General features: G+C 50.1%; 1 protein-coding gene across 12 annotated transcripts in view; it reads right to left on the bottom strand.

The window, feature by feature from the left end:
- The window catches only part of CACNA1B (calcium voltage-gated channel subunit alpha1 B), a 325,706-nt gene that overhangs the window by 81,358 nt on the left and 231,255 nt on the right, over positions 1–13,093 (bottom strand). For 7 of the 12 annotated variants that reach the window (XM_063174370.1, XM_063174372.1, XM_063174374.1 and 4 more), the window contains 3 exons: positions 12,198–12,260; positions 3,747–4,571; positions 1,270–1,490 (listed from right to left, as the gene is read on the bottom strand). In XM_063174370.1, the coding sequence (XP_063030440.1) occupies positions 1,270–1,490; positions 3,747–4,571; positions 12,198–12,260 (1,109 nt within the window). The remainder of the gene's footprint in view (positions 1–1,269; positions 1,491–3,746; positions 4,572–12,197; positions 12,261–13,093) is intronic. The other 5 variants (XM_063174375.1, XM_063174377.1, XM_063174379.1 and 2 more) reach the window with 1 other exon arrangement.

Genomic DNA, 13,093 nt, shown 5'->3' with positions numbered 1-13,093 from the left:
GTTTAATAATCTGAAGGCTGAGATTTCTGAACTTCCCAGAAATAGGAAAAGAAACATGGAAAGGACTTCTTGGACTCTCCAGAGCTGTGCCTGCATCGTGCACCTTGGTTTGGTCAGAGTTCCCCACAGGCAAAGGTGAGCAGCTCCATCCTGCAGCAGGTTTTGGGATCTCCTTCTCTGAGATTGTTCCCAACCTCCTTCCCAAAGGTTAGAAATTCTACAATTCTCACCCTGACTTCCCTTGCAGGGGGTTTATGGGATAATTTACTGAAGATAATTTCCCATCTATGAACTGGGTAACATTCTATGCTGCAAATTCTCTTCTTAGACACGTGTAAAGGCTCTTCCCTTAATTCCCAGGACCTAAAGTCCAACAATCCCACCCTTTGGAATGCATTCAGTGCAGGGCTGTTATTACTTTTTATTTTATTTTGCAAGAAAATGACATTTCTTTGTGTTTGAGTGACATGTTCAATAAACTCCTTATTGGATCTCCAGTCAGATCCAGAGGAAATGGCCAAGAAAGGGAGAAGCTGATAAATTGTGATTGACAGGAACTCAGCACTGCAATATAGGAAAATAACCATTGAAGAGGGGGGAAAAAGGAGAAAGAAGAAGGAATACTAATAAAAAAAAAAAAAAAAAAAAAAAAGATAAATCTTGCAGCTGACAACAGAGAAAAACCACAGAGACCCTGCCAGATCTTGGAAAGCAGAGTCTTGACAGCCTGAAGTTTAATGTGGACCTCTTGGATTTCCCTCTGGGATTCTCCTGAGCTCTCCAGGCTGTTCCCACCCTGCCAGGGATCAGCACCAAGGTGGTGGGAACAGCCTGGTGCTGGCTGGGCACAAGGATCATCTTGGAACCATCTGTAAATCTGTGCTGATAGACCCAAGGCAGAGAGCTCTGGAGAAGGACAGGGAGGGTGGATCTGCTCCAAGAGGATTGTAAAAGGCTCTGGAATGTCACAGGATCCCCAGCAGCAGGGTCACACATGGATTTTGCTCTCCCTGCTCCCTCACCTCTCCCTTACACACAGGGTGTGGCCTGGCTGAGCCATCTCCAGGGAGTCTCAGGTGTTTTCCAGAGCCACCAGGAACCCTTGCTGAGTTCCTGCAGTCCATGTGGCAATTACAGCTCCTCTATCACAAAGCTCCCTGGCTGCCTCTCTCAAGGATGGCAGATCCCAGGAAAGCCCCCCTCACTTCTTGGAGATTTGGATTTCCTGGCAATTCCACAGCAGGAAAAGCAGGGGACAGAGGCACTCACTTGGGATGACAGTGGTTTCCCCTGGAGGGGCAGTGATGGTGACAGGGATGTTCACAGTGGTGGTTTTGTCCAGGGGGGGCTGAATCATCCTGGTCACGTTCTTCTGGTTGTCGGCGTCCTCCGGCTGCTCAGGCACCTTCTGCAGGTAAGTGCTGGGCAGGGTGTGCACAGGGACACTGCCAGGCCCACTGCCACTGGCCTCCAGCTCACACTGGTTCTCCCTAGGAAAAAGCAAGATTTGTTCAACATGGCCTGGGAGAGGTTCAGATGCCTGATGCTGCACCTCGTGCTGGGTTTGTTTCCTCCATGGAAATCCCTTGCAGGACTGTGGTGCTCACATTCTCTGAGCAGAGAGAGACAATTCTCTCGCCCAGGATTTTTCCTGGGGAAGGCAGTGAGAACCTCAGAGAAGAAGAGAAAACAATTCTCATCTCTATTTGCTGTGCCTGTTGTTTGGCACATGTGGAATGTGTCATGGAGATTGTTTACCCAAAGTGATTTGTTAATTGGACACCAGTGAGGGTTGCTTTGATTCCTTGGCCAGTTGGGTCAAAACTGTGTCCTGGCTGTCTCTGCAGACAGTTATAGGTATTTCTTTAGTATCTTTGTAGTATCCATATAGTATAGTATAGTATATACTGTAGCATAGCATAGTATAGTATAGTATCTCTTTAGTATGTAATATAATATAGCTTAATAAAGCAATTATTCAGCCTTCTGAATCATGGAGCCAGAGCACATTATTCCCTGGCTGGGGGCTCCCTGCATTGATACAGGACAACCTCTGACAGCAAAATTTGGGATCTTTCTCTCCAAGACATCCCAGGCCAAACCCCAATCCCGACATTAGGAGGGGACTGTGGCACTGGACATCCCTAGGGTCACTTTAATGATGCTCCCAAGCCAGGACCATGTAGCAGTGCCAGGAGCCACTCCCCAGAGCAGCTGCTGGATGAATCCTCACACACTGCTCCCTAACACTCTCCCCAGGCCTTATTTAATTGTGCTGATTCTCTTTTCCCGTTTTTGGAACGGTTTTGGAACCTTTCTGGAACGTGGCAATCAGCAGCTAAATGGCTCCTGCTCTCCTCTGCAGCAGCAGCAGCAGCAGCAGCTCTGCTCCAGTGAGGAGGGAAGTGAGCCCGTGCACATGAGCACGCTGAACAGCAGGCAGAGTGTTTGGAAATTCAGCTGAAAGGAAGATAATTTAGACAGGAAAATTATTATCTCAGTGCCACTCACGGCTCTCCACGGTGACATGAACTCTATTCTAAAGAATCCCAGTGCAATTTCTTTTCCATCAGACTAATAAAGCTGAAAAGGCAATCTATCCTTCTTTATTAACTACTCCAAATGCTTCACCAGGGCTGCTTTTCTCACTTGACTTACATAAGAATTAAAGCAAATAGGGGCCATCGTTGCTCTTAATGGAAGAGGCCATGTGCTGGAACAACTGGTGGTGCAGCTGAAGGCTCCCCATTAAAAATGAAAATCAAAGGGCTGTAAGCAAGGCTGGCTGAAATTTAAATAGATGTCCCTCAGGAGCTTCCTTCAGAAGGAAGGAAATTTCCCTTCAGAAGCTGGGAAATTCTCTGCTTCACTTGGTGTCCTACAGGGTCTGTTGGTGTTTACAGCAAGAATATTTTCTGCCTTAAACCTGAGCTATTTTATGAACCAAAATCGTCTTTGGGAGCCTCTGTCACTGCTGACTGAGGCAAAACAGAACTGCAGTGTTGGGGAAGATGAAACAGGAAAGCCTGATAAATATGATTGCCTGGCAAAAGATTTTGAGAATATAGAAACTATAAGTGAGATTGAAATGAAAGCAAGCTTTGAGATACCTCAGTTACTGAACAACTGGAAAACAATGGTGTGGCCAGCTGAAGGTGATCCCCTTTTGATGGAACAACACCCTCTGCTTGCAGACAGGCCCAAGGGTCAGAGCAGACCCTACAGCTTGGCAGAAGGGGCCCAAAGAGGAGTTTTTAGGGTTTAAAATGTAACACAGTGTGGTAATGTAATGATTCTTATAGGCTGTATGTAAATGCTATAGGATTTGTATCTTGGACTAGATTGGTTAGTGAGAATTAGAATATTCAACACAGAAGAAGATTTATTGTACTGTAATGGGAACTTCGCTCTCTTACCCTTCTACACTCTCACCCTCTCATCCTCTCTCCCCCTCTCTTCTCTCAGTTCTGCTCTGAGCTGTGTTTGGCAGCTCCCAGCAGGACCCTGCACCCAGGCCCTTTGCAATAAACCCCAAGTTCCAGACCTGGCTCCAGAGATCTCTCGTCTCCGTCTGTCCCCACTGTCCCACCCCTGATGCTCCCCCACTGCAGGTTGTGGTGGTGGCTGATGTGGGCAGAGGGACAGCAGGGAATGCCACGGGGAGGCCAGAAGGGATTTCCTGGAACACATCTGGGGCTTTGTGACCCCTGAACCGACCCAGGCGGGGCCTGGCAGCACCCACTCACTTGGGCTGGTGATTGCGGTGCTCCTTCTCGCCAGCCTCCCCCTCCTTCTCCCCGCCGTCCTTCTCCACGGACTCATAGGTGGACAGGGCCCTGTTCCTGAGCCGGTGCCGCCGGTGGGGCTCCTCTCCGCTGTCCGCCTTGGCGCCGGGCTCTCCATCCCTGTTCCCGGAGCGGGACCCTCCGCGGTGCCGGGAGCGCCGCTCGCCGCGGGCGCCGTTGGCGGTGCCGTTGCCCTCCTTGCTGGGCCGGTCGGAGGAGTGCCGGTGGCTGCGGTGCCTGCGGTGCTCCTTCTCGCCCCCTTCGTCCACCGAGCCCCGCCGGTGGTGCCTCTTGCCCCCTTCCTGCCCCCTGGTACGGTCGCTCTTCCCTTCCTTGCTGCCCCCTTCCACCTCCTTGCTGCGGCTCCGGTGCTGCCGGTGCCGCTCCTCCTTGGTGCCAGCCCCGGCTTCGCCGCTCTCCTCCTTGGTGCCATCTCCCTTCTCCTGCTCTCCCAGCTTCTCCTTCTCCCGATGCCGGTGGTGCTTCCTCGGCGCTTCTGCCCCATCGGCGGAGGTGGGTTTGGGGTGCTCCGCCACCTCCTGGACATCCACGGGGCTCAGCTTGGTGAGGTTGTTCCTGCCCTCGCTGCGGGGCTCCACGACCAGCGGCCGGTCCAGGTGGGTTTTCATGTCGGGACGGATGTGCAGGGTGGTGGCGTAGCGGACGCGCTCCTCGGGGTCCAGCTCGTTGTACAGCGCCTCGCAGCTGGCTCGGAAGTTGTGCATCCGGATCTGGCTCGTCCTCTGCTCCCAAACCGACTTGGATTTGGAGGAATTCTGCTGCTTGCTAAGGGTGGGAGAAAGGTGATAAGTCAGCACCCAACTTCGCGCCAATTCCCTAAATGCCAACTAAAAAAAAAAAAGGGAATTTTCAGCTGAGGTGGGGAATTAGAGGGTCAAACCAAAGGAGTAACAGGGATGGAGAGAGAACATAAGCAGGAAAGCCAGCAGGATCATCCGTGTTAGTTTGCCCACACACTATGAGATCAGCCCTCTGGAAAGGAGTTATTCTGTGTTTCAGAAATGTGGAAGCCTCGGGAATAGTCTGAAGGATTAAAACGTCAGCACACAAAAATCACACACCCCAGCCAGAGCCTTGGAACAGCCCGCAAAGCTTCCCAAAATTAGCAGCACTTTTCTCCCCACCTGGAAATATCTGGATGAGGAAATTAGTGGTGAGCAAGAGAAGTTAGATCAGCAGGAGGAGCAGGGAAAATCAAACCTATCCCTGAGGATGCACCAGCCCCTTCCCCTTCCAGCCAGCCCCAGGGCTTGTTTTCCAGCTGTGCTGCCCTGCTGGCTCAGGAACAGGTTTAAAACTGCTCTAAATCCACACCATCCTTCCAGGTGAGCATGGACCAGCCAGCCCACACATCAATGGAGAATGGAAAAGTCCAAGTAGGAAAGGAAAACTGTCCTGTGCACCAGGAAAAGTGGGAGAGTCACACAGAGACCCATGAAAGATCCTGAGCTGGAAGGGATCCATCAGGATCATCAAATCCAGCCCTGTCCCTGCCCAGCCCCCCCAGCAGCCCCAGCCTGGGCACCCCTGGCAGCGCTGCCCAAAGGCTCCTGGAGCTCTGGCAGCCTCGGGGCCGTGCCCATTCCCTGGGCAGCCTGGGCAGTGCCAGCACCCTCTGGGGGCAGAGCCTTGCCCTGAGCTCCAGCCTGAGCTGCCCTGGCCCAGCCCCAGCCGTGCCCTGGCTCCTGTCCCTGGCCCAGAGCAGAGATGGGAGCTGCCCCTCGGGAGGAGCTGCAGCCCCGGGGAGCTCTGCCCTCACTCTGCTCCAGCTGAGCAACCCCAGAGCCCTCAGTCCCTCCTTGTGTGGCCCCTCCAGAGCCTTCCCCATCTCAGTATCCCAACATGAAGATGAGATGGGACCACCTGGAGACACCTGCTCATCTCTGTCACCTCTTGTGGCCAGGACACCTCCTCTGGCACGGCCTGAATGCTTGGATTTTCTCAGCACAGCATTTGGGTTCTCACCACCACATTCAAAGTGACCACAAACCCAACCAGGGTTTGAAGGCTGTGAAGGGACAACTTTTTCTTTTTCTCCTACAAACCTCAAGCCAAACTCTGCTTTCCACTGGCTGCCAGGGTGAGTTCTGGATTTAACCTCATGGAGGCTCAGCACCTCCTTAATGAAACTTTTTCTAGCAAAACCAGGGAAGGCATTTCCCTCCTCCCAGCCTGCTCTGACACCTCCATTCCCCACACTTCAGGCTGAGCTGTGCAGCTGGAGGGAGCAGAGCCCACATGGGAGGCAAACACAGCTTCCTTACGCATTTTTGGGCTCCCCTGGCAGTGGAAAAAAGCAGCTTTTGCGTGTTCTGGTGCTGATTGGGACTGTCTGGCCCTGTCACCATGCACAGAGCCCGGGGAGGTGACGTCCAGCCACGCTCATGTGGCACAGTGGGAGCTGTCAGAACGGTTTTGTGTCTCTGGGCTCTGCTGGGGAATTGTTTCTTTACTGAGGTTGCTGCTGCCTGGTGTTGCTAAAGAGAAAAAAAATCACTAAAAGCCCTCATGAGAGCACCCAGGCAGATGTGAAGAAACCTCATTTAGTCCCAAAATCAGAGCTGATCACCAAAATTAAATATCTACGCCCTGTTGCCTAGTTCTGGGCTCGTTGTCCAGCAGCTGAGTCCCCCATTTGCACCATGGCAGGAAAACAAGTGATAAAAATCACAGTTCTAAATGTAAATAATACCAGAAGGTCCTGGACAAATGGCTTAGAGCCCTGTTCATCCCAAATCCCACACTCAAGGGGGGACAGGCTCCTCCCGAGGCAGAGCTCCCTTCAAGGATGAATAGCCCCATTACAGTGGGCACTCACCATTTTCTTTAGCTCAAAATTATGAAAAATTAAAATATTCTCACTCCTCAGCAGCTTTCCTTGGTTTGAGAAGGAATGAGGAATGAGCAGAGCCTCTGACTGCCCAGGCCTGCTGCCCTGTCCAAGGATTTCCCATGGGAAGTCACAGGAAAAGCTCTGCAGAGCTCTCACAGGGATGGAGCTGCCTGTGCTGGGCATCCTGGGGTTTTAGCTCTGCTAAACCCAACTGGGCTACAAATCTCTTCAAAGCCAGGCTCAGGAAAGCTGAGGGATTTTCTGTGCCTGGTTGAGCTCTGAATGCTGCCACAAACACCTCTGTTCTTAGGGAATATTCCTCACTCCATAGTGAAAGTCCTGGGGTGGGACTGGCCTCTGTCCTGTGCTTTGGGCAGCACTGAGGTGATAATCAGCCTTAATGATTCATTAGACAAGTGACTTTGTGCTGAAACTTCCAGTTTATCTAAAACCCAAGAGCAGAGGGGGGAGCACAAGCACCCCCTGCTCCATCCTGTGCTCCACTGCCATGGGACAGGAACCAGCAGGGCTGGGACACAAAGTTCAGTGTCCCAAAGGAAAACAGTGAGAAAATCTTCAGGCAGCTCCCATGGACACAGCCTGTGCCTGCTGCCTGTGCTGAGCCCATCCCAGCTGTTGGAAATGCAAGAGGTGGTTGGGGCTGTGTGTTCTATCCCCACCTGTCAGAGCTGGGGCAGCTCTCTGCTGTCCCTGGGGCAGTTGTTTCTTTCTCTCTCCCACAGCCAACCCTCCCTCCAGGAGATCTCTGCTGTCCATGGCCACTGAGTGTCCCTGCAGGGCTGATCCAACCCCAGCATCCCATGGGGAGATGCTGCGCCCAGGGCAGGAGCCAAGCATTCCTGCCTGGATCCAATCTGAGCCTGGCACAGCACAGCAGCCTTTGCCCCCTGCACTGCCAGAGGAGCAGCTTTCTGCTGCCCTGCATGGCCAGAGGGAGCCCAGGCCCATCTGCAGCAGCCCTGGAGCTGCAGAGGAAAACTCCCGCCTTGTGCAGGATCCCTGCTGCAGCAGAGCCACAGCTGGCACTGCAGGAGGGCTGAGCCCCCCTGGGATGGGGCTGGGACACCCCCTGGCACACAGGGGGGCAGGGCATGCTCTGACCCTGACAGTCGTTTGTTTTCTTTTTTTTTTTTTTTTTTTTTGTACTATTGCATTTGTATTTTTAGTTCTTCCTATTAAAGAACTGTTATTCTCTTCCTGTATCTTTGCCTGAGAGCCTCTTAATTTCAAAATCATATTAATTCAGAAGGAGGGATTTACATTTTCCGTTTCAAGAGAGGCTCCTGCCTTCCTTAGCAGACACCTGTCTGTTCAAACCCAGGCACCAGCCAAGAAGGAAAGAAAATCCCTTCAATCAGGCTGGAGGTGAGGAGGAGGAAGGTCGGGATTCAGTGCTGATCCTCAGCCCAGCTCTGAAATGAGCTGTGCCACTGCAGGAGGGGTTTTTGCACTTGTGTTTCAGTTCCACCAAGGACATAAATCAGCTTTTAAATGATCTCTGAGCTGTTCCCACTGCCCATCAGTCAGGGCTAAGTGAGAGGTGCTGCCAGGGAAGTGCCCTCCTGAGAACCTGCAGGAAGCAGGCAGTGCACACATCAACCCAGCTCAGATCCCTGGGTAAATCAGGCACTGACATTCCAAGCTGGAATTTCCCAGCACCTGGAAATGAGCTGCATCCTTAACACTGACACAGGCCACGGAGGCGAGTGCCAAACCCCCCAGCACAAAGCCACCCGCTGGCTCTGGGCACCAACAGCTCCAGAGCAGGAGCTGCAGAGGCAATGCCTGCACAGCCATTCCTCTTTCCACAAGGAAAACGCTCAAAAAACATTTTTAAAAAGGCAAATCAGGATATTTACAAAGTGTGGTAAAAACCCAACCAGGAAAATGCAGCACCTCTGAGCTCAATTCCATCTCCAGAATGACACGGACATATTTGATGAAAAATCCTTTTGCTAGGATTTTTCCTCCTGAGAAGCTGAGAGGCCTCAGGGACAAAATGCAAACAATGATTATCTGCTGCTGTGGAATGCAACAGGTGCATCTTTGATTGGTCTCATGTGTTTTTTTTAATTAATGGCCAATCACAGTCAGCTGGCTCGGACTCTCTGATCAGTCACAAGATTTTATTATCATTCCTTTCTATTTCTTTCGAGCCTTCTGATGAAATCCTTTCTTCTATTCTTTTAGTATAGTTTTAATATTTCATTTACTCTTACTATAATATATGTCATAAAATAATAAATCAGCCTTCTGAAACATGGAGTCAACATTCTCATCTCTTCCCTCGTCCTGGGACCCCTGTGAACACCACCACACCTGAGCAGTGAGGAGCATCTCAAATCCTGTCCTCCTCAATCCTGTCATCCCAAAAACACCACCCAGGAGCCAGAGCCAGGGATGCTGTGGGAATGGGGGCAAAGCACCTGAGCACATGGGCCCCATGGGGACAGCGCTGGGAATTGCAGAGCCAGAGCAGCAGCAGGAGTGGCAGGTGCTTGTCCGGCTGGATTTATCCAGTCCTGGCTCTCTCTGAGTCCCCACAGCCACTGAGCTCGGGATTTGTGGCAGCTCCTCCTCTCCTGGTGCTCCCTGGGCATGGGGACAGCCTGGGAGCTGATCTATGGCACCCCTTAAAGCAAAGCAGGGCTTCAGCCCAGCCCCCTGCCCAGGAGGAGATGCAGCAACAGGAGGGGTTTAGAGGAGATGGAAAAACATCAACAGGGCAAAAATGATTTCCTCTGCTTCCCCCTCATTTGGGGCAGTGAATTCTGCACAAATCAGGGCAGGCACAGCCCAGCTACACCTCGAGCAGGGCAGGGCTTGTCTGAACTGATCAAAAAGAGGATTTGTGATAACCAATATTTACTTTACAAAAAAACCCAAAAATCCATAAAACCCATAAAATTCCACAAAAAACATAAAGCCAACTGCTCGTCTGAACCCTGCTCACTGCTGGCTGCTTAAAACGCTCCTGAAGCCATTAAGGAAACTGCTCTGTAAATCACTCCTGACTTGCCAACATCCCACAAACACTGCTGGTAATTCACTGCTTTACTCCCCACCCCTATTTTCAGGAATATTTGGAACTCTTTGAAGGCTCTTCTCTATCCCCAGACCCTCCAGGCTGGAAATGTTGTAGATATCACTGCTGGTACCAGCTCCACTGGTTTTCCTTGGGTTAAAACACCACCAAACAACTCCTGCCTGTGGCTGGAAAGAAAACCCTGCAATTCCTGGAGAATCAAGTAAGATTCATATTAATGAATCAATGACTAATATTGGTATAAATAAAACCTGCAAGCACTGTGTGGTTTGTTTAAGAAAGGGAAGTGTATTTTTAGTCAGATTCTAATCTTAGGGTACTCCTTAATGATTCAAGATTTTGTTCCCACAACCTTTGAAATCACTGCTGCACTTCATGGAAATCCTTAACATTTTGCTGCAGTAAATAATGAATGAAAGCAGCCTATGGAAAGATAATAATTCAGTGTTAAAAATAACCACACATTACACACTGGCTGTGAAATTCTGTGTTTCAGATAAAAGGGAATTTGTTGTTAAAATACAACAAAACCTTTCCGCTCAAATCCTATTTTCTGTTCATGAACTCAGGGTTCATACACTCCACGTTTCCATTTTCCACTTGGAAAACACAATGGGATATTTCACTTTGGGGTTGGTGTGCACAAAGCCCAATGTTTTATCTCTCTGGAGGTTTTGGGGGAAACTCTCCTTAAAACTCACTGAGGAAAAAAAGCACATTCAGCTCATCCATCTCTGCACCTTTCTGCCTGTCAAAACTCCCAGGAAATACATTGGAAGAAATGATCCAGAAGATGACTGAATCTAATTTATTCCCCTAATTTTCCCTGTGAGCCATCAGACCTGGGCACAGCCAGGTCACACCTACTTTGGGCAGCCACAACAGCTCAGTCTTGGTCACAGCAGTTAAATTCTCTGTTCTGGTGGGGATTTAACAACAAATCCCAATAAAAACTGCCTCAAAATGTGGCCAAATCCTCCTTACAAAAGGATTTTGGTACCTGCACTTCGATTTCATCCTTTTATAAAAGGCAACTCTGCCTCTAGAAATTTGGAAAAGAGGACAAAATCTGTATTTTTTTTTTTTAAAGGCCAGTTGGCAAAACATTGATTTGGAGCAGTTTGGGGTATCTTCTGCTGGGGGAAATTGAAATTTTGGATTGAAGGCAGCTCCCAGCACCTCCCTTTCTCCATCCTGTCAGGGTGGGAGGCACCCAAAGTGTCACTGAGCCCTCTCTGCACCTTTTTGTCTGTCAAAACTCCCAGCAGTCAGGAAATACATTGGAAGAAATGATCCAAAAGATGACTAAATCTAATTTATTCCCCCAATTTTCCCCATGAGCCATCAGACCTGGGCACAGACAGGTCACATCTACTTTGGGCAGTCACAACAGCTCAGTCTTGGTCACAGAAGTTAAACTCACAGAAAGCATCAACATATTTTAAATCCCAGCTTGTCCAAGATCCACCAGTGCACAAAGAACCCCCAAACACCCAGGGGAATATCAGGGAGGAGAAGCTGCTGGAAAAGCTGCTGGAAAAGGTCCTTGGCTTCACAGTACCTTGGTGCCTGCTGTGGGGCCAGGACAAACCCCCAGGCTGGAATTGCACTTACTTGAGTCTCCAAAAGCATTAAAGAAGAAAGACAAGGTCACACAGTTAAAGGATAACCCAAAGGACACTCGTGGGGGTGGGACAGGAGCTGATGAGGAGTTTTTGGGGTTAGTCAGCAGCAGTAATGATGTTTTTACCAACCTGTTGGTGTCAAAGCACACCCTGACCCACAGCACAGCCAGCAGGATTGGATTGGGAGGAAGCACATGGAGTGAGAGAGAGTTTTCCACTGTGTTTGCTCAACTCCAGCTCCAGAGGAGTTGCCAAGAGCCTCATTAGGACAAAATCTGTCGCTTTAAGCTCCAGCTCGAGAAGGTCAGAGAGCAAAGACATAACCAGCTTTTCAAGAGTTTTCCAATTTAGTCTCACTTGGACCCCGTTTCCAGAATTCTTTTGAAGTCCTCCTCCAGTTTTCCCTCCAAGAGAGCTCTCCTGGTTCTCCCACGGAACCCAGAGTGCAAACACTGGTGGAACATCAAAGCAAACAGCCCAGCACAGAGTAAACACAGAGAACAGAAAGAAATACAAGTGAGAACAAGACAAACCATCAAACGAGGGGAAACAGGAGAAGAGAGGAGAAGAGTTCAGGAGAAATGATGGAAAGGAATTAAGGGAGAAAAATGGAGGAAGGAAGAGGGGGAAAAGTCACAGTCAATGTATGGAACACAAGAGTTGCTCACAAATCACAAGCATCAAATGACAATGACACCTTCCAGTCCTTTCCCTGGATGTTGGTCTGGAGGCTTTCCACAATGATGGGAATGATTTTTTGGGGAAAAAGAACACAGGGAGAGTGAAGGCACCAGGAGAAGGGGGAGGTTGACAGAGCTCTAAATGAGAAATCCACGTAGTGAATATCGTAACAGAGAGCAACTCACGGTGAATTTACGCTGGAGACTGACGAGCTGCGAGATACAGTACCTCGAGTTTGCTTTACAAAACTGCACATGCAAAAAAACAAAACAAACAAAGAAAACAAAAAGTGAGAAAAGAAAAAGCCAAAAAAACAAAAAAAAAAAACCAAACCAAAAGGAAAATCAAACCAAACGGGCAGAGAAACCATAAAAGACATCGTGAGGAGACTCGTACAGGCCGCGTCCTGTCGGGTGCAGACAGGGAGGAGACCAGGCAAGCTCCAGGGCTGTGGAAACCATGGACACACCACCCTCTGGAGAATGAGGACACAACCAAAGAGTCCAAAAGGGAGCCAAAAGGAAGAGGTGACCAAGAGGCACGCGATGAGCATGGAGCTCCATGGCTCCCTGGTACTCACACCGCCAACGTCCTGCAGGAGCCACCTCTGCCACCCTGGGGAGGCCTGGCTGCAGCCACGGGGGGATTGTGCTGCAAATCCTCATTTAGAACTTGCTAATTCCTGCTCCTGGCACCAGGAGGAAGCTTTAGCACAGAGCAAGAGCTGGAGAGAGGACCCCAAGCTCCAAAATCCACCTGAGCTCCAGCAGCTGGTGCCACACAACTTCTCCTCAGTCCCTGCCTCAGATGGGCTCTTTGGAGGCACCTACCTCTCTCCTCAGACAGGGATTGGGATGGGCCTGGCTCAGACTGCCCAAAATTGGGCCTAAAAACCTCAGCTCTGCTGCAGCTCCAGTGGGGCAGGGCCCAGGGGTGAAAGGAGCTTCCTGTAGCTCAAGGAATTTTGTAGATTTTCCTCCATCTCCTCCACACCATTTCTGTGGGGGGTTTTAAATATGGAAATCACTGAATGACATAGAAAAGGCAGGGAATTCACAGAAAACCGGGATTCTAAATATCC

Source organism: Melospiza melodia, chromosome 22 (assembly GCF_035770615.1).
Source record: "Melospiza melodia melodia isolate bMelMel2 chromosome 22, bMelMel2.pri, whole genome shotgun sequence".
NCBI classification, from domain to species: Eukaryota; Metazoa; Chordata; class Aves; order Passeriformes; family Passerellidae; genus Melospiza; species Melospiza melodia.
This window is presented reverse-complemented; position numbering and strand designations above follow the sequence as displayed.